This window comes from Rhinoderma darwinii, chromosome 3, assembly GCF_050947455.1.
Source record: "Rhinoderma darwinii isolate aRhiDar2 chromosome 3, aRhiDar2.hap1, whole genome shotgun sequence".
In the NCBI taxonomy this organism is placed as follows: Eukaryota; Metazoa; Chordata; class Amphibia; order Anura; family Rhinodermatidae; genus Rhinoderma; species Rhinoderma darwinii.
This window is the reverse complement of record NC_134689.1, coordinates 395,574,360-395,598,213: the sequence shown is the minus strand read 5'-3', so window position 1 is coordinate 395,598,213 and position 23,854 is coordinate 395,574,360. Positions and strand designations below refer to the sequence as shown.

The 23,854-nt window shown below is 41.9% G+C and overlaps 1 protein-coding gene across 1 annotated transcript in view; it reads left to right on the top strand.

Moving 5' to 3' along the window:
- Positions 1 to 14,751: 14,751 nt before the first annotated feature.
- The window catches only part of SLC44A2 (solute carrier family 44 member 2 (CTL2 blood group)), a 69,853-nt gene continuing 60,750 nt past the window's right edge, over positions 14,752 to 23,854 (top strand). Inside the window, exon 1 of the mRNA XM_075858992.1 lies at positions 14,752 to 14,973. Coding sequence (XP_075715107.1) covers positions 14,931 to 14,973 — 43 coding nt within the window. The 5' untranslated portion in view covers positions 14,752 to 14,930. The remainder of the gene's footprint in view (positions 14,974 to 23,854) is intronic.

The window sequence follows — 23,854 nt, the reverse complement described above, 5'->3', positions numbered from 1 at the left end:
AAAACTACCTTTTTGGCACAAAAAGTGGTTTTATTTAGTAAAACTATCAAAACAAATCACACATATATGGTATCCCCGCGATCGTAACAACTTGACCAATAAAATGAACACATTAATTAAACCGCCGGATGAACGGCGTCCAAAGAAAACGCAAAAAACAACGGCAAAATTCTCTCTTTTCTCCCATTCCCCCCATAAAATATAAAATAAAAGTTAATCTATAAGTGCTATGTACCCCATAATAGTACTAATGAAAACTACACATTGGCCCGCAAAAATCAAGCCCACGTACGGCCACATCGACGGAAAAATAAAAACGTTACGTCTCTTGGAATGCGGCGATGCAAAAACAAGTAATTTTTTTCTAAAAGGGTTTTTATTGTGCAAACGTAGGAAAAACATATAAAACCTCTACATATTTGGTATCCCTGTAATCATGCCGACCTATAGAATAAAGTGAACATGTTATTTATGCTGCATAGTAAACGGCGTAAATTTAGAACGTGAAAATTAATGCTGGAATAGCTGCTTATTTTCAATTCTCTCCTAAAATAAAGTTAATAAAAGTTAATCAATATATTATAAGCATCTAAAAATGGTGCAATTACAAAATACAACTCGTCCCGCAAAAAACAAGCCCTTATACGGCTATGTCGACGGAATAAAAAAAAAGTTACGACTCTTGGAATGCGACCGTGAGAAAAAAAAAAATAATCCTTGGTCATTAACGCGCAAAATGGCCCGGTCATTAAGGGGTTAATGCCCAACTGGGCGTGTTTTTATTTTTGACCAAGTTGGCGTTGTGGATAGAAGTGTATGACGCTGACCAATCAGTGACCAATCAGCGTCATACACTTCTCTCCATTCATTTACTCTGCACATAGTGATCCTGCGTTGTTCACTATGTGCTGTCTTAGGGGGGATTCACACGAGCGTGTATTCGGTCCGTGCGGGCCGCGTGGTTTTCACGCGGCACGCATGGACCAATACAAGTCTATGGGGCAGTACAGACAGTCCGTGCTTTTTGCGCAGCGTTTGTCTGCTGCGCAAAAAGCGCGACAGGTTCAATAACTCTGCGTATTTCGCGCATCACGCACCCATTGAAGTCAATGGGTGCGTGAAAATCACGCGCACCACACGGAAGCACTTCCGTGGGACGAGCGTGATTCGCGCAACAGCAGTGAAAAGGATGAATGAAAACCGAAAAGCACCACGTGCTTTTCTGTTTCCGAACATCCAAACGGAGTGTCTTTGCGATGAGCGAAGCCGGACAAGCGTACCGAACTTCACCGGGTTCGGCCAAACTCGTTTTGGCCGATCCCGGCAAAAAAATTATCGGTACGCGACGTCAGGAGATAGTCACTGTCCATGGTGCTGAAAGAGTTAAACTGTTTCAGCACCATGGACAGTGACTTGCGATCCCAAAATACATTAACCTGTAAAAAAAAAACGAAGTTCTAACTTACCGATTACTCCTGTCTCCTTCCTGCAGTCCGACCTCCCGGGATGACACTTCAGTTCAAGTGACAGCTCCAGCCAATCACAGGCCAAGCACAGGCTGCAGCCAATCACAGGCTGCAGCGGTCACTTGGACTGCTGCGTCATCCAGGGAGGTGGGGCCCGATGTCAAGAGAGGCGCGTCACCAAGGACGCGTCACCAAGGACGCGTCACCAAGGCAACGGCCGGGAAGTTCTCGGTAAGTAGGAACTTTATCTTTTTTTTTTACAGGTTTTTCGCTGTTGTGTTCGGCATTCACTGTCGAGGGTGCTGAAAGATTTAGCTCTTTCAGCACCTTGGACAGTGACGGGCGTTGACAAGCCTCATCTCTATGATGCCGGCTGCGCGAAAATCACGCAGCCGCGCATCAGACACGCATGACACACGCAGCTGTCAAATGGTTTTTGCGCTCGCAAAACGCTGCGTTGTTTGCGCGCGCAAAAACGCAACGTTCGTGTGAATCTCCCCTTATACTGACACATTAACGTTACTGAAGTGTTTAGACAGTGAATAGACATTCCTTCCAGCCAGGACGCGATGACTATTCACAATCCCGACACTTCGGTAACGTTTGTGTGGGACCTGAATGACAGCAAGCGTGATCTCGCGAGATCACGCTTGCTGTGCTGTAAGTCCCACACAAACGTTACCGAAGTGTCAGGATTGTGAATAGACATCACGTCCTGGCTGGGGGTGATGTCTATTCACTGTCAAGACACTTCAGTAACGTTAATGTTTGAGTAAGTGACAGCACATAGTGAACAACGCAGGATCACTATGTGCAGAGTAAATGAATGGAGAGAAGTGTATGACGCTGATTGGTCACTGATTGGTCAGCGTCATACACTTCTATCCACAACGCCGACTTGGTCAAAAATAAAAACATGCCGAGTTGGGCATTAAGAAAGTAATTAGCATAAATCTAAAATTGTTCATAACTTGCTCAAAATTTATGTTTTCTAAATAAAAAACACTGTTGTAATCTACATTACAGCGCCTATCACATTATGTAGGAGATAGGGCACTTATAATGTGGTGACAGAGCCTATTTAAAGTCTGCAGGAAGTGATGGAGTACAGACCCCTCCCCCAGAGATTCGGGAGTGACCGGGGAGCTGCACACAGAACCTTATTTATGTGTATACTATTTAGTATTATCCCGCCCTATCTAGGCTTCCAGTAATACAATAGAGCTGTCATTAACGTGCCCACCCTCTAATGATAATTGGATAACTCTGCTCATTCTGTTTCAGTCTATACAGCAAAGCTGAAAAGTGACCTGCAGGAATCAGGAAGTATCAGCCTATTGTGTGTGCTCCATCAGCCAGTGTAAAAACTGGAATATTTCAGGATTTCTTTGTATGTGGAAAGTCAATGGCCGCAGAGAATAAATAGAGGGGTAGTCGCACAAGTGTAAAGCTCTCCCTATCCTGTTCTATGGAAGTTACGGGAGCTCAGCAAGAAAGGACGTTCTGATGATCTTCAGGACCTTCCTCTATATATTCTGTCTGAGGTCAATACTCTGGAGTCTGTTTCCCGCAAAGGTCCCTATATCCTGAAGTCTTCTCTCCTGTCCATAGATATTGTGCATGGATTTGGACCGATATCAACATATCAGAAGATAGATGAAGGTGAGGCAATTACTAAGGGTACCCCTTTTCTAAATTTCATGGTGACATCACTAGTTGTTATTTATAGATCTTATAGTCTATACCAGTTTAGGAGGACTGCAGTAGGCATGGTATGGTATGGCACCCAATATTGGCATCAATAATCACTAATCCTTAGTTACCCCTTCTATAGTAACCCAACCAACCTATCAGCAGGTGACTTCCCGTAAGGAAGACTCAGGAGGTCAACTCTCAAACAAAACTTTAAGCAATAGTGACTGTATAACTGTATGCATAACTGAGGCGTCTTCTAGTGTTTGCTTTGGGATAAGTAACTGAGAAACGAGAATTTATAAAGGGGGGGTTGATAGAGCCTCCATTTAATAGACACTTCTTCCGAAAGGCAGGTAGTAGGATTCATTAGAGGAGAAATTTCAAGTAGGGTTAAGTGGTCTTGAGCCATTTTATATTAATAAGTATATAGTTAAAGGGGTTTTCCGGTTTTGGATAAGTATGGAATATTCTATCCAAATAGGCTATTAAACCAACTTTCTTATTAAAGAGGCTCTTTCACCACATTATAAGTGGCCTATCTTGTACATAATGTGATTGGCGCTGTAATGTAGATAACAGCAGTGTTTTTTTTATTTAGTTATGAGCTAGTTTAGATTTATGCTAATGACTTTCTTAATAAACAACTGGGCGTGTTTTACTTTTTGACCAAGTGGGCGTTGTGGAGAGAAGTGTATGACGCGGTCGGTGAGGATCCGACACTTGGACCCCACACCACTTAGCTGCTCCGGCTGCATCCGTGGTACCGGATGTCCGTGTCGGAAGCAGATGGCACCGGTGACAGTATAGTGGCCAAGCTGCTTAAGTGAATAGGAGCAGAGTTGCAGTTCTGCAGCACGGCCATCTGCTTTCGGCACTGAACACTGCATAACATTTGGTGCATGGAGGCAACTGGAACAGCTGATCGGTGTGGGGTCCAGGTGTTGGCCCCCCAGCAATCATATAGTGTTGACTTATCCTGTGGATAGGTCATCAGTGTCAAAAACTGGTCCGTGACTGGACAACCCCTTTAAAGTAAATAGGAGCATGCTTCCCTGTTTCCATATATCCCATTGACTTAAATGCAGTCTGACATCACGTGCTCTGCCACTTCTCCCCAAAAAATGGGCAATGGATACCCACATTCTGGGATGCCAGTCTTCGGACCACTACAGATCTCACTTTCAAGCCCTATCTAGTTATTTTGCCATAAAAATGTTTAGTGAGAATACCCCTGTAAACCGCCACCTCACTTTTGGTCTAAGGACAGGATCATGTCTTACAAAACCAGAGAAATGAATTGTAAATCTTAAAATGCTGCCTCCACGCAGGCAGGGAATTGCGTGGGAAGTTCTCACTTTGCTCCATGGATGGTGCATCCCTGAGCATAAGTGGCCTCCAGACACCTGTGGCGCCACTGATCTTCTGGAAAACAATTAGGATTGATCATGGTGAAGTCCAACCTTAACGATCCCTGATAGCAAACATGAGGGGAAAGTCTACCAATCACAATAGACATGAGATTGTCGGAAGATCATGTCTATCCTAATTTAATGCCTATTGCCAACTTAAAGAAACACTTCAGAAAAAACTGATGCTGTGTTATGCCTAGTGCCGGACCGCAGGGGCGGTGCATGACTCAGAGAAGTCAAGCTCCGCCCCTGCACTAAGCAAAACACTGTGTATCAGTTTTTCCTAGAGAGACTGTCCGTGCACATGATATATTTGTTCGCGGTGCCCTCTGATTTACTCAGGATCCTGTCACTTAGATAAGAGAAATTTAACCTGTCCGATCATTGTTTTCTTGGCAGGTGAGCAGGGTCGGGTCTAGGTGTATGTGAATTTTTGTGGAGTCTCAGGGTGCCAGTAAAGAACACAATAGCATTCACGTTCATGGCGTTTATCTACTAATAAATATCTACTGATCTTTAGGAGTGTTATCTTTTTGTTAGAAGGGTCCCTCATTGAGAAACAGTGTTACCCACCACAATCGGTGGTGTCCAGTATTTATTACAATAAGGCCATTTTCAGCACGGGCCGTCCATCAGAGCGAGCGCTGCCCTTCGTACTGTCGTTCTCTTCTCTGGACAGTAGATGCGAATCCCCCCATTTCCCTTTAAGTCTGCATGGGCCTCGGTCTACACCAGACAACCCATCGGTGGCTTCCCTGACTATAGCAGCTGGCCTTGTTGATAGTCCTTGGATCACCCCTTTAAATGTAATCCACGTGACGCTTACTGTTGTCATACACCCTCCGGAGGATCTTATTATCACTTACCTGAAAGATCTAGTTTAATTATACATGAACACATGACATGTGAAACCACCTGATATGTAACTGTAATTCAATACACCCATCCAGAAAAACCTCCCTGTATATAAGTGACCTCTGTATAAGGCTACAAGGACACTGAACATTAACGTACATTCATGTACGTCACTTGTGACTGCAGTGAACCCCAATATTCAACATTCCCCATGTCCCCCACATAGCATACTGTACCTAATTATAAAAATGTGACAAAGTAATAGTGCCATATGTTAGCCAAGAAAACTTAAATACAGTTTCCTAAACTTTGCCTATATAGTGCCACCACGATAAACTGCAAAAATATTATACTGTACAAGGTGACATTATACCACCATACAGTGCTCAGATAATACCACCATACAGTGCTCAGATAATACCACCATACAGTGCTCAGATAATACCACCAATCACCATACAGCGCTCAGATAATACCACCATACACTGCTCAGATAATAGTACCATACAGCGCTCAGATAATAGCACCATACAGTGCTCAGATAATACCACCAATCACCATACAGCGCTCAGATAATACCACCATACACTGCTCAGATAATAGTACCATACAGCGCTCAGATACCACCATACAGTGCTCAGATAATACCACCATCAGTGTTCCCTATAAGGTGCGCGGCTGCACGACCGCGCACCTTCCACGATCCGCCCGTTCACTAAACTTTAAAGCCCACGCACTGTCACGGGCGGCGGACTCACATCATCACGCCGGTCTGCGCATGCCTCCTGCCGGAGAGGAGGTGTAGCCCTCTGTCTGTCTCTGGAACGGGGCAAGGTAATTACAATCTTATATTTTTTTTTCCAAGGAATTGTGTGGTAGTATATACAGGGGGAGGGGTGTGTAGCGCTATATACAAGGGGCAGGAGGGGGCTGTGTAGCACTATATACAAGTAGAGGAGGGGGGCTGTGTAGCGCTATATACAGGGGGAAGAAGAGGGCTGTGTAACGCTATATACAAGGGGCAGGAGGGGGCTGTGTAGCACTATATACAGGGGGAGGAAGAGGGCTGTGTAGCGCTATATACAAGGGGAGAGGGGGGCTGTGTAGCACTATATACAAGGGGAGGAGGGGGGCTGTGTAACGCTATATACAGGGGGAGGGGGGCTGTGTAGCATTATATACAAGGAGAGGAGGGGGGCTGTGTAGCACTATATACAGGGGGGAATTGCTGTGTAGCACTATATACAAGGGGAGGGGGGCTGTATAGCACTATATACAAGGGGAGGGGTGCTGTGTAGCACTATATACAGGGGGAATTTCTGTGTGGCGCTATCTACAGGGGGTCTGTGCGTGGCGCTATCTACAGGGGGGTCTGTGTGGCACTATCTACAGGGGGAATTGCTGTGTAGCACTATATACAGGGGGGCTGTGTGGCACTATCTACAGGGTGTGTGTGTGCATCGCTATCTACATGGGGTTTGTGTGGCGCTATGTATAGGGACAGTGGTGTAATGAGGGATTCTTTCATTGATGCCTATAATTGGGGTTTATAATGCTCTATTTTACTGGTGGACTTGTAATATTATAGTATTTAAAAAAGTAATTAAAACTAATTTAAAAGAAGTTATCTTATTCTCTTATTTAGTCGCTATATTAGCGTTTACTGGGGGTATTACTTTTGATCATTAGATCGCCCACCATTGATGGAGACTCGCCCTGCTCCCTAACTGCCCCGCTCAGGAGCAATGTTCCCTCTAAGTTTTGGCAGTTCCTGGCCGGGGCAGTTAGGGAGGAGGGCGACTAAATAAGAGAATAAGAAAACATATTTTAAATTAGTTTTAATTACTTTTTTAAATACTAAATTACAAGTCCACCAGTAAAATAGAGCATTATAAACCCCAATTATAGGCATCAATGAAAGAATCCCTCATTACACCACTGTCCCTATACATACTTAGAGGGAACATTGCTTCTGAGCGGAGCAGTTAGAGAGCAGGGCGAGTCTCCATCAATGGTGGGCGATCTGATGACCAAAAGTAATACCCCCAGTAAACGCTAATATAGCGACTAAATAAGGGAATAAGAAAACTTATTTTAAATTAGTTTTAATTACTTTTTTAAATACTATAATATTACAAGTCCAGCAGTAAAATAGACAGTTATAAACACCAATTATAGGCATCAAGGAAAGAATCCCTCATTACACCACTGTCCCTATAGATAGCGCCACACTGCTCCCTGTATATAGTGCCACAGACCCATATAGATAGCGTCACACAGCCCCCCTGTAGATAGCGCCACACAGACCCCCTGTAGATAGCGCCACACAGACCCCTGTAGATAGCGCCACACACAGCCCTACCTATAGATAGCAACACACACCGACCCCTGTAGATAGCGCCACACAAACTCCCCTGTAGATAACGCCGCACAGACCCCCCTGTAGATACTGCCACACAGACCCCCCTGTAGATACTGCCACACAGAACCCCCTGTAGATAATGCCACACACAGCCCCCTTGTGTATATATAGTGCCACACAGCCCCCTTGCATATATAGTGCCACACAGCCCCGTTGTATATATAGTGCCACACAGCCCCGTTGTATATATAGTGCCACACATCCCCCTTGTATATAGTGCCACACAGCAATCTCCTCTGTATATAGTGCTACACAGCAATCCCCCCCTGTATATAGCGCTACACAGCCCCTCTCCCCTCACAATCTCTGCACTTCGTTACGGTTTCTATGGTAGTTACAGCAGATGAGGGGTGATCTCGTTGTAACCTGTCATTTACCGCCTAATCCCACGAGATTACGCTTCCCCTGCTGTGACTACCACAGACAGAGTAACGAAGCGCAGAGATTGTGAATAGACATCCCGTGGAATGTCTATTCACTGTCTAAACACTTCAGTAGTTAGTATAAGACAGCACATAAGGATCTAGCAGGATCCCTATGCACTGAGTAAATGAATGGAGAGGAGTGAATGACGCTGATTGGTCAGTGTCATACGCTCCGCTGTACAACGCCCACTTGGTCTAAAGTAAAAATACGCCCACTTGGGCATTAAGCAACTCATTAGCATAAATCTAAAAACACTAATAAAGTGGTAAAAATAGTTTTTTTAAAATAAAAAGCACTGCTGTCACCTACATTATAGCGCACATGTCCTTTTGTAGGAGACACTTATAATGTGGTGACAGAGCCTCTTTAAACTTTACTGAGCGGGCGGACTGTGGAAGGTGTGCGGCCGCGCACCTTATATGGAACACTTCTCAGGAGCTGCCAAGACTTAGAGGGAACATTGACCACCATACAGCGCTCAGATAATAGTACCATACAGCACTCAGATAATACCACCATACAGTGCTCAGATAATACCACCATACAGCGCTCAGATAATACCACCGTACAGCGCTCAGATAATACCACCATACAGCACTCCGATAATACCACCATACAGTGCTCAGATAATACCACCATACAGCACTCAGATAATACCACTGTACAGTGCTCAGATAATAGTGCCATACAGTGCTCAGATAATACCACCATACAGCGCTCAGATAATACTACCATACAGCGCTCAGATAATACCACCAACCACCATACAGTGCTCAGATAATACCAGAATACAGTGCTCAGATAATACCACCATACAGCGCTCAAATACCACCGTACAGCGCTCAGATAATACCACCATACAGTGCTCAGATCATACCACCAACCACCATCCAGTGCTCAGATAATACCACCATACAGTGCTCAGATAATACCACCATACAGCACTCAGATAATACCACCATACAGCACTCAGATAATACCACCAACCACCATACAGTGCTCAGATAATACCACCATACAGCGCTCAGATAATACCACCAACCACCATACAGTGCTCAAATAATACCAGCATACAGTGCTCAGATAATAGCAGCATACAGTGCTCGGATAATACCAGCATACAGTGCTCATATACCACCATACAGCGCTCAAATACCACAGTACAGCGCTCAGATAATACTACCATACAGCGCTCAGATAATACCACCAACCACCATGCAGCGCTCAGATAATACCACCATACAGTGCTCAGATAATACCACCATACAGTGCTCAGATAATACCAGCATACAGTTCTCAGATAATACCACCATACAGTGCTCAGATACCACCGTACAGCGCTCAGATACCACCGTACAGCGCTCAGATAATACCACCATACAGCGCTTAGATAATACCACCATACAGCGCTCAGATAATACCACCAACCACCATACAGTGCTCAGATAATACCACCATACAGAGCTCAGATAATAGTACCAACCACCACACAGTGCTCAGATAATACCACCATACAGTGCTCAGATAATACCATCATACGGTGCTCAAATAATAGTATCATACAGCGCTCAGATAATACCACCATACAGCGCTCACATAATACCACCATACAGTGCTCAGATAATACCATCATACAGTGCTCAGATAATACCACCATACAGCGCTCAGATAATACCACCGTACAGTGCTCAGATAATACCACAATACAGCGCTCAGATAATACCACCATACAGCGCTCACATAATACCACCATACAGCGCTCACATAATACCACCATACAGTGCTCAGATGATACCACCGTATAGCACTCAGATAATACCACCATACAATGCTCAGCTAATACCACCGTACAGCGCTCAGATAATACCACCATACAGCTCTAATATAATACCACCATACAGCGCTCAGATAATACCACCATACAGCGCTCAGATAATACCACCATACAGTGCTCAGATACAACCACCATACAGTGCTCAGATAATACCACCGTACAGCGCTCACATAATACCACCATACAGCGCTCACATAATACCACCATACAGCGCTCACATAATACCACCATACAGTGCTCAGATAATACCACCATACAGCGGTCACATAATACCACCATACAGTGCTCAGATAATACCACCATACAGCGCTCAGATAATACCACCATACAGCGCTCAGATAATTGCACCATACAGCGCTCAGATAATAGCACCATACAGTGCTCAGATAATACCACCATACAGTGCTCAGATAATACCATCATACAGTGCTCAGATAATACCATCATACAGCGCTCAGATAATAGCACCATACAGCGCTCAGATAATAGCACCATACAGTGCTCAGATAATACCACCATACAGTGCTCAGATAATACCACCAACCACCATACAGTGCTCAGATAATAGTACCATACAGTGCTCAGATAATACCACCATACAGTGCTCCGATAATACCACCATACAGCGCTCAGATAATACCACCATACAGTGCTCAGATAATACCACTGTACAGTGCTCAGATAATACCACCATACAGTGCTCAGATAATAACACCAATCACCATACAGTGCTCAGATAATACCACCATACAGTGCTCAGATAATACCACCATACAGCGCTCAGATAATACCACCATACAGCGCTCAGATAATAGTACCATACAGCACTCAGATAATACCACCATACACTGCTCAGATAATACCACCATACAGCGCTCAGATAATAGCACCATACAGTGCTCAGATAATAGCACCATACAGCGCTCAGATAATACCACCACACAGCGCTCAGATAATACCACTGTACAGTGCTCAGATAATAACACCATACAGCGCTCAGATAATACCACCATACAGCGCTCAGATAATACCACCATACAGCGCTCAGATAATACCACCATACAGTGCTCAGATAATACCACCATACAGCGCTCAGATAACACCACCATACAGCGCTCAGATAATAGTACCATACAGCACTCAGATAATACCACCATACAGTGCTCCGATAATACCACCATACAGCGCTCAGATAATACCACCATACAGCGCTCAGATAATACCACTGTACAGTGCTCAGATAATACCACCATACAGTGCTCAGATAATAACACCAATCACCATACAGTGCTCAGATAATACCACCATACAGTGCTCAGATAATACCACCATACAGCGCTCAGGTAATACCACCATACCGCGCTCAGATAATAGTACCATACAGCACTCAGATAATACCACCATACAGTGCTCAGATAATACCACCATACAGTGCTCAGATAATACCACCATACAGCGCTCAGATAATAGCACCATACAGCACTCAGATACCACCATACAGTGCTCGGATAATACCACCGTACAGTGCTCAGATAATACCACCATACAGTGCTCAGATAATACTACCATACAGTGCTCAGATAATACCACCATACAGTGCTCAGATAATACCACCAACCACCATACAGTGCTCAGATAATAGTACCAACCACCATACAGCGCTCAGATAATACCACTGTACAGTGCTCAGATAATACCACCATACAGCGCTCAGATAATACCACCATACAGTGCTCAGATAATACCACCATACAGCGCTCAGATAATAACACCATACAGTGCTCAGATAATAGTGCCATACAGTGCTCAGATAATACCACCATACAGCGCTCAGATAATACCACCATACAGTGCTCAGATAATACCACCATACAGTGCTCAGATAATACCACCATACAGTGCTCAGATAATACCACCATACAGCGCTCAGATAATACCACCATACAGCGCTCAGATAATAACACCATACAGCGCTCAGATAATACCACCATACAGCGCTCAGATAATACCACCATACAGTGCTCAGATAATAGTGCCATACAGCGCTCAGATACCACCATACAGTGCTCAGATAATACCACCATACAGTGCTCAGATAATACCACCAACCAGAATACAGTGCTCAGATAATAGTACCAACCACCATACAGCGCTCAGATAATACCACTGTACAGTGCTCAGATAATACCACCATACAGTGCTCAGATAATACCACCATACAGTGCTCAGATAATACCACCATACAGTGCTCAGATAATAACACCATACAGTGCTCAGATAATACCACCATACAGTGCTCAGATAATACCACCATACAGTGCTCAGATAATACCACCATACAGCGCTCAGATAATACCACCATACAGCGCTCAGATAATACCACCATACACTGCTCAGATAATACCACCATACAGCGCTCAGATAATACCACCATACACTGCTCAGATAATACCACCATACAGCGCTCAGATAATACCACCATACTGTGCTCAGATAATAACACCATACAGCGCTCAGATAATAACACCATACAGCGCTCCGATAATACCACCATACAGCGCTCAGATAATACCACCATACAGCGCTCAGATAATAACACCATACAGCGCTCAGATACCACCATACAGTGCTCAGATAATACCACCATACAGTGCTCAGATACCACCATACAGCGCTCAGATAATACCACCATACAGCGCTCAGATAATACCACCATACAGTGCTCAGATAATACCACCATACAGTGCTCAGATAATAACACCATACAGTGCTCAGATAATACCACCATACAGCGCTCAGATAATACCACCATACAGTGCTCAGATAATACCACCACACAGCGCTCAGATAATAACACCATACAGTGCTCAGATAATACCACCATACAGCGCTCAGATAACACCACCATACAGTGCTCAGATAACACCACCATACAGTGCTCAGATAATACCACCATACAGTGCTCAGATAATACCACCATACAGCGCTCAGATAATACCACCATACAGTGCTCAGATAATACCACCATACAGTGCTCAGATAATAGTGGCATACAGCGCTCAGATAATAACACCATACAGCGCTCAGATAATACCACCATATAGTGCTCAGATAATACCACCATACAGCGCTCAGATAATAGTACCATACAGCGCTCAGATAATAACACCATACAGCGCTCAGATAATACCACTGTACAGTGCTCAGATACCACCATACAGTGCTCAGATAATACCACCATACAGCGCTCAGATAATACCACCATACAGCGCTCAGACCACCATACAGCACTCAGATAATAGTACCATACAGCACTCAGATAATACCACCATACAGCGCTCAGATAATACCACCATACAGCACTCAGATAATAGTACCATACAGCACTCAGATAATACCACCATACAGCGCTCAGATAATACCACCATACAGCGCTCAGATAATAGCACCATACAGTGCTCAGATAATACCACCATACAGTGCTCAGATAATACCACCATACAGTGCTCAGATAATACCACCATACAGTGCTCAGATAATACCACCATACAGCGCTCAGATAATACCACCATACAGTGCTCAGATAATAACACCATACAGTGCTCAGATACAACCACCATACAGCGCTCAGATAATACCACCATACAGTGCTCAGATAATAACACCATACAGTGCTCAGATAATACCACCATACAGTGCTCAGATAATACCACCATACAGTGCTCAGATAATACCACCATACAGTGCTCAGATAATACCACCATACAGTGCTCAGATAATACCACCATACAGCGCTCAGATAATACCACCATACACTGCTCAGATAATAGCACCATACAGCACTCAGATACCACCATACAGTGCTCGGATAATACCACCATACAGCGCTCGGATAATACCACCATACACTGCTCAGATAATAGCACCATACAGCACTCAGATACCACCATACAGTGCTCGGATAATACCACCATACAGTGCTCGGATAATACCACCATACAGTGCTCAGATAACACCACCATACAGTGCTCACATAATACCACCATACAGTGCTCAGATAATAGCACCATACAGCACTCAGATACCACCATACAGTGCTCGGATAATACCACCATACAGTGCTCAGATAATACCACCATACAGTGCTCAGATAATACCACCATACAGTGCTCAGAGAATACCACCATACAGCGCTCAGATAATAGTGCCATACATAAAGTAATCCAATCACACTGCTATAAAACTGCTATAGAATTAAGATTAAGATTTGTGGTGATCAAAAGCCTTGCATGCCAAGCCATATGTGGCGCACTATACAACCGCACAGGATGCACACCCCTATGGCCTTGCCAGGCCGGCTATGGTCAAGGACCCCAAACCTCGTATCTCAACTTCCTAGCCCCATGAGAGTGTGACATGGGAAGGAGTGTAATAAGAGTCTCAACTTTTAAAGGAGGCAGCGGTGGAGATGTAGAAGAGCATGGCTGTCCAAACTCCTTCTAACTGGCAGAAGGTACCGGGATGCATTTTATCAAAGGGGACTCTCTAAGCCCACGTCCCCTTCATTCCTATTGGTGAGGGGTCTACAGGGTGTGGTATCATTGTGAGGAGTGCGGGCGTGGCCAGGCTGCTGCAGAAGTGACATCTGGAGGAACACAGGGCAGGGGGAGAGGGGCTGAGGAATTTACCAGTGCGAGGAGGAGGGGGGCTCTCTACACAGACCGCAGGCGCTGATATACTGCAAAGGATACAGGAAGAGAGACCTCGACCCAAGCTCAGACTATACAACACATCAGTAAACAGACGCTACTAACAGCGGAGACATGGAGGATGACACTAACAAGACCCCTCCTGATGAAGCGTATGGTAAGAGCCGTATAATGCTGCCTCCATCTACAGAGCTGGGATTTTATACCTTATAGTATAGTGATAATAATACTCCATGTAACTCCTATTACTCCATATAACCTCTCCCTATATCTCCTCCTATTACTCCATATAACCTCTCCCTATATCTTCTCCTATTACTCCATATAACCTCTCCCTATATCTCCTCCTATTACTACATATAACCTCTCCCTATATCTCCTCCTATTACTACATATAACCTCTCCCTATATCTCCTCCTATTACTCCATATAACATCTCCCTATATCTCCTCCTATTACTCCATATAACATCTCCCTATATCTCCTCCTATTACTACATATAACCTCTCCCTATATCTCCTCCTATTACTCCATATAACATCTCCCTATATCTCCTCCTATTACTCCATATAACATCTCCCTATATCTCCTCCTATTACTCCATATAACCTCTCCCTATATCTCCTCCTATTACTCCATATATCCTCTCCCTATATCTCCTCCTATTACTCCATATAGCCTCTCCTATATCTCCTCCTATTACTCCATATAACATCTCCCTATATCTCCTCCTATTACTACATATAACATCTCCCTATATCTCCTCCTATTACTCCATATATCCTCTCCTTATATCTCCTCCTATTACTACATATATCCTCTCCCTATATCTCCTCCTATTACTACATATAACATCTCCCTATATCTCCTCCTATTACTCCATATAACCTCTCCCTATAACTCCTCCTATTACTCCATATAACATCTCCCCTATATCTCCTCCTATTACTACATATATCCTCTCCCTATATCTCCTCCTATTACTACATATATCCTCTCCCTATATCTCCTCCTATTACTCCATATAACCTCTCCCTATATCTCCTCCTATTACTCCATATAACATCTCCCTATATCTCCTCCTATTACTACAATATCCTCTCCCTATATCTCCTCCTATTACTACATATATCCTCCCCTATATCTCCTCCTATTACTACATATATCCTCTCCCTATATCTCCTCCTATTACTCCATATAACATCTCCCTATATCTCCTCCTATTACTCCATATAACATCTCCCTATATCTCCTCCTATTACTCCATATAACCTCCCTATATCTCTCCTATTACTCCATATATCCTCTCCTATATCTCCTCCTATTACTCCATATAGCCTCTCCTATATCTCCTCCTATTACTCCATATAACATCTCCCTATATCTCCTCCTATTACTACATATAACATCTCCCTATATCTCCTCCTATTACTCCATATAACATCTCCCTATATCTCCTCCTATTACTACATATAACATCTCCCTATATCTCCTCCTATTACTCCATATAACCTCTCCATATATCTCCTCCTATTACTCCATATAACCTCTCCCTATATCTCCTCCTATTACTCCATATAACTTCTCCCTATATCTCCTCCTATTACTACATATATCCTCTCCCTATATCTCCTCCTATTACTCCATATAAACTTCTCCCTATATCTCCTCCTATTACTCCATATAACCTCTCCCTATATCTCCTCCTATTACTACATATATCCTCTCCCTATATCTCCTCCTATTACTCCATATAACTCTCCCTATATCTCCTCCTATTACTCCATATAACTTCTCCCTATATCTCCTCCTATTACTACATATATCTATATCCTCTCCTATATCTCCTCCTATTACTCCATATAACTTCTCCCTATATCTTCTCCTATTACTCCATATAACCTCTCCCTATATCTCCTCCTATTACTACATATATCCTCTCCCTATATCTCCTCCTATTACTCCATATATCCTCTCCCTATATCTGCTACTATTACTCCATATATCCTCTCCCTATATCTCCTCCTATTACTCCATATAACATCTCCCTATATCTCCTCCTATTACTCCATATATCCTCTCCCTATATCTCCTCCTATTACTCCATATAACATCTCCCTATATCTCCTCCTATTACTCCATATATCCTCTCCCTATATCTCCTCCTATTACTCCATATAACCTCTCCCTATATCTCCTCCTATTACTCCATATAACCTCTCCCTATATCTCCTCCTATTACTCCATATAACCTCTCCCTATATCTCCTCCTTGTACTCCATATAACCTGTCCCTATATCTCCTCCTATTACTCCATATAACATCTCCCTATATCTCCTCCTATTACACCATATAACCTCTCCCTATATCTCCTCTTATTACTCCATATAACCTCTCCCTATATCTCCTCCTATTACTACATATAACCTCTCCCTATATCTCCTCTTATTACTCCATATAACATCTCCCTATATCTCCTCCTATTACTCCATATAACCTCTCCCTATATCTCCTCCTATTACTTCATATAACCTCTCCCTACATCTCCTCCTATTACTCCATATATCCTCTCCCTATATCTCCTCCTATTACTCCATATATCCTCTCCCTATATCTCCTCCTATTACTACATATAACCTCTCCCTATATCTACTCCTATTACTCCATATAACATCTCCCTATATCTCCTCCTATTACTACATATAACCTCTCCCTATATCTCCTCCTATTACTACATATATCCTCTCCCTATATCTCCTCCTATTACTCCATATAACCTCTCCCTATATCTCCTCCTATTACTCCATATAACCTCTCCCTATATCTCCTCCTATTACTCCATATAACATCTCCCTATATCTCCTCCTATTACTCCATATAACATCTCCCTATATCTCCTCCTATTACTCCATATATTCTCTCCCTATAGCTCCTCCTATTACTCCATATAACCTCTCCCTATATCTCCTCCTATTACTCCATATATTCTCTCCCTATATCTCCTCCTATTACTCCATATAACCTCTCCCTATATCTCCTCCTATTACTCCATATAACCCCTCCCTATATCTCCTCCTATTACTACATATAACATCTCCCTATATCTCCTCCTATTACTACATATAACCTCTCCCTATATCTCCTCCTATTACTACATATATCCTCTCCCTATATCTCCTCCTATTACTACATATAACCTCTCCCTATATCTCCTCCTATTACTACATATAACCTCTCCTATATCTCCTCCTATTACTACATAAAACATCTCCCTATATCTCCTCCTATTACTCCATATATCCTCTCCCTATATCTCCTCCTATTACTCCATATAACCTCCCCCTATATCTCCTCCTATTACTCCATATATCCTCTCCATATATCTCCTCCTATTACTACATATAACATCTCCCTATATCTCCTCCTATTACTACATATAGCCTCTCCCTATATCTCCTCCTATTACTACATATAACATCTCCCTATATCTCCTCCTATTACTACATATAACCTCTCCTGATATCTCCTCCTATTACTCCATATATCCTCTCCATATATCTCCTCCTATTACTCCATATATCCTCTCCCTATATCTCCTCCTATTACTCCATATAACCTCTCCCTATATCTCCTCCTATTACTCCATATAACCTCTCCCTATATCTCCTCCTATTACTCCATATAACATCTCCCTATATCTCCTCCTATTACTCCATATATCCTCTCCCTATATCTCCTCCTATTACTCCATATATCCTCTCCCTATATCTCCTCCTATTACTACATATAACCTGTCCCTATATCTCTCCTATTACTCCATATAACATCTCCCTATATCTCCTCCTATTACTACATATAACCTCTCCCTATATCTCCTCTTATTACTCCATATAACCTGTCCCTATATCTCCTCCTATTACTCCATATAACATCTCCCTATATCTCCTCCTATTACTACATATAACCTCTCCCTATATCTCCTCTTATTACTCCATATAACCTCTCCCTATATCTCCTCCTATTACTACATATAACATCTCCCTACATCTCCTCCTATTACTCCATATATCCTCTCCCTATATCTCCTCCTATTACTCCATATATCCTCTCCCTATATCTCCTCCTATTACTACATATAACCTCTCCCTATATCTCCTCCTATTACTCCATATAACATCTCCCTATATCTCCTCCTATTACTACATATATCCTCTCCCTATATCTCCTCCTATTCTCCATATAACCTCTCCCTATATCTCCTCCTATTACTCCATATAACCTCTCCCTATATCTCCTCTATTACTCCATATAACATCTCCCTATATCTCCTCCTATTACTCCATATAACATCTCCCTATATCTCCTCCTATTACTCCATATATTCTCTCCCTATAGCTCCTCCTATTACTCCATATAACCTCTCCCTATATCTCCTCCTATTACTCCATAATCCTCTCCCTATATCTCCTCCTATTACTACATATAACCTCTCCCTATATCTCCTCCTATTACTCCATATAACCTCTCCTATATCTCCTCCTATTACTACATATATCCTCTCCCTATATCTCCTCCTATTACTCCATATAACCTCTCCCTATATCTCCTCCTATTACTCCATATAACCTCTCCCTATATCTCCTCCTATTACTCCATATAACATCTCCTATCTATTACTCCATAATAACATCTCCCTATATCTCCTCCTATTACTCCATATATTCTCTCCCTATAGCTCCTCCTATTACTCCATATAACCTCTCCTATATCTCCTCCTATTACTCCATATATTCTCTCCCTATATCTCCTCCTATTACTCCATATAACCCCTCCCTATATCTCCTCCTATTACTACATATAACCTCTCCCTATATCTCCTCCTATTACTACATATAACCTCTCCCTATATCTCCTCCTATTACTACATATAACATCTCCCTATCTCCTCCTATTACTCCATATATCCTCTCCCTATATCTCCTCCTATTACTCCATATAACCTCCCCCTATATCTCCTCCTATTACTCCATATATCCTCTCCATATATCTCCTCCTATACTACATATAACATCTCCCTATATCTCCTCCTATTACTACATATAACATCTCCCAATATCTCCTCCTATTACTACATATAACCTCTCCTGATATCTCCTCCTATTACTCCATATATCCTCTCCATATATCTCCTCCTATTACTACATATAACATCTCCCTATATCTCCTCCTATTACTACATATAACATCTCCCTATATCTCCTCCTATTACTCCATATAACATCTCCTGATATCTCCTCCTATTACTCCATATAACATCTCCCTATATCTCCTATTACTGCATATATCCTCTCCCTATATCTCCTCCTATTACTCCATATATCCTCTCCTTATATCTCCTCCTATTACTACATATAACCTCTCCTGATATCTCCTCCTATTACTACATATATCCTCTCCATATATCTCCTCCTATTACTACATATAACCTCTCCTATATCTCCTCCTATTACTACATATAACATCTCCCTATATCTCCTCCTATTACTCCCTATATCTCCTCCTATTACTACATATATCCTCTCCCTATATCTCCTCCTATTACTACATATAACCTCTCCCTATATCTCCTCCTATTACTCCCTATATCTCCTCCTATTACTACATATAACCTCTCCCTATATCTCCTCCTATTACTACATATAACCTCTCCCTATATCTCCTCCTATTACTCCATATAACCTCTCCCTATATCTCCTCCTATTACTCCATATAACATCTCACTATATCTCCTCCTATTACTCCATATAACATCTCCCTATATCTCCTCCTATTACTACATATATCCTCTCCCTATATCTCCTCCTATTATACATATAACCTCTCCCTATATCTCCTCCTATTACTCCATATAACCTCTCCCTATATCTCCTCCTATTTACTCCATATAACCTCTCCCTATATCTCCTCCTATTACTACATATAACATCTCCCTATATCTCCTCCTATTACTCCATAAACCTCTCCCTATATCTCCTCTATTACTCCATATAACCTCTCCCTATATCTCCTCCTATTACTACATATAACATGCTCCCTATATCTCCTCCTATTACTCCATATAACCTCTCCCTATATCTCCTCTATTACTCCATATAACCTCTCCTATATCTCTCCTATTACTACATATAACCTCTCTCTATCTCTTCCTATTACTCCAATATTCTCTTCCCTCTATCTCCTCCTATTACTCTAGTATAGCCTCTCCCTATATCTCCTCCTATTACTACCTATAACCTCTCCTATATCTCCTATTACTCCATATAACCTCTCCTATATCTCCTCCTATTACTCCATATATACTTCCCTATATCTCCTCCTATTACTCCATATAACATCTCCCTATATCTTCTCCTATTACTACATATAACCTCTCCCTATATCTCCTCCTATTACTCCATATATACTCTCCCTATATCTCCTCCTATTACTCCATATACATCTCCCTATATCTTCTCCTATTACTCCATATATACTCTCCCTATATCTCCTCCTATTACTCCATATAACCTCTCTCCTCCTTGTACTCCATATAACCTCTCCTATATCTCCTCCTCTCCATATAACATCTCCTATATCTCCTCCTAGTACTCCATATAACCTCTCCCTATATCTCCTCCTATTACTCCATATAACATCTCCCTATATCTCCTCTTATTACTCCATATAACCTCTCCCTATATCTCCTCCTATTACTACATATATCCTCTCCATATATCTCCTCCTATTACTATATATATCTCCTCCTATACTCCATATAACCTCTCCCTATATCTTCTCCTATTACTCCATAATAACTCTCCTATATCTCCTCCTGTTACTACATATAACCTCTTCCTATATCTCCTCCTATTACTCCATATAACATCTCCCTATATCTCCTCCTGTTACTACATATAACCTCTCCCTATATCTCCTCCTATTACTCCATATAACCTCTCCTATATCTCCTCCTATTACTACATATAACCTCTCCCTATATCTCTCCTATTACTCCATATAACATCTCCCTATATCTCCTCCTATTACTCCATATATCCTCTCCTATATCTCCTCCCAATACTACATATAACATCTCCCTATATCTCCTCCTATTACTACATATATCCTCACCCTATATCTCCTCCTATTACTACATATAACATCTCCCTATATCTCCTCCTATTACTCTATATATCCTCTCTCTATATCTCCTCCTATTACTCCATATATCCTCTCCCTCTATCTCCTCCTATTACTCTATATAGCCTCTCCTATATCTCCTCCTATTACTACCTATAACCTCTCCTATATCTCCTATTACTCCATATAACCTCTCCCTATATCTCCTCCTATTACTACATATAACATCTCCTTATATCTCCTCCTATTACTCCATATAACATCTCCCTATATCTCCTCCTATTACTCCATATATCCTCTCTCTATGTCTCCTCCTATTACTCCATATATTCTCTCCCTCTATCTCCTCCTATTACTCTATATAGCCTCTCCCTATAGCTCCTCCTATTACTACTATAACCTCTCCTATATCTCCTATTACTCCAGATAACCTCTCCCTATATCTCCTCCTATCACTACATATAACATCTCCCTATATCTCCTCCTATTACTCCATATAACCTCTCCCTATATCTCCTCCTATTACTCCATATAACCTCTCCCTATATCTCTTTATATTACTACATATAACCTTTCCCTATATCTCCTCCTATTACTCCATATAACTTCCCCTATATCTTCCTATTACTACATATATCCTCTCCCTATATCTCCTCCTATTACTCCATATATCTCCTCCTATTACTATATATAACATCTCCCTATATCTCCTCCTATTACTCCCTATATCTCCTCCTATTACTACATATATCCTCTCCCTATATCTCCTCCTATTACTACATATAACCTCTCCCTATATCTCCTCCTATTACTCCATATATCCTCTCCCTATATCTCCTTCTATTACTACATATAACCTCTCCTATATCTCCTCCTATTACTCCATATATCCTCTCCCTATATCTCCTTCTATTACTACATATAACATCTCCCTATATCTCCTCCTATTACTCCATATAACATCTCCTATATCTCTTCCTATTACTCCATATAATTCCCCTATATCTCCTCCTATTACTACATATAACCTCTCCCTATATCTCCTCCTATTACTCCATATAACCTCTCCCTATATCTCCTCCTATTACTCCATATATTCTCCCTATATCTCCTATCCTATTACTACATATAACCTCTCCCTATATCTCCTCCTATTATTACATATAACCTTTCCCTATATCTCCTCCTATTACTACATATAACCTCTCCTATATATCCTCCTATTACTCCATATATCCTCTCCCTATATCTCCTCCTATTACTCCATATAACCTCTCCCTATATCTCCTCCTATTACTCCATATAACCTCTCCCTATATCTCCTATTACTTCATATAACATCTCCCTATATCTCCTCCTATTACTACAGATATCCTCCCCCTATATCTCCTCCTATTACTTCATATATCCTCCCCCTATATCTCCTCCTATTACTCCATATAACATCTCCCTATATCTCCTCCTATTACTCCATATAACCTCTCCCTATATCTCCTCCTATTACTACATATATCCTCTCCCTATATCTCCTCCTAGTACTCCATATAACTCTCCCTATATCTCCTCCTATTACTACATATAACCTCTCCCTATATCTCCTCCTATTACTACATATAACCTCTCCCTATATCTCCTCCTATTACTAATATAACCTCTCCCTATATCTCCTCCTATTACTCCATATAACCTCCCTATATCTCCTCCTATTACTCCATATAACCTCTCCTATATCTCCTCCTATTACTCCATATAACATCTCCCTATATCTCCTCCTATTACTCCATATAACCTCTCCCTATATCTCCTCCTATTACTACATATAACCTCTCCCTATATCTCCTCCTATTACTCCATATAAC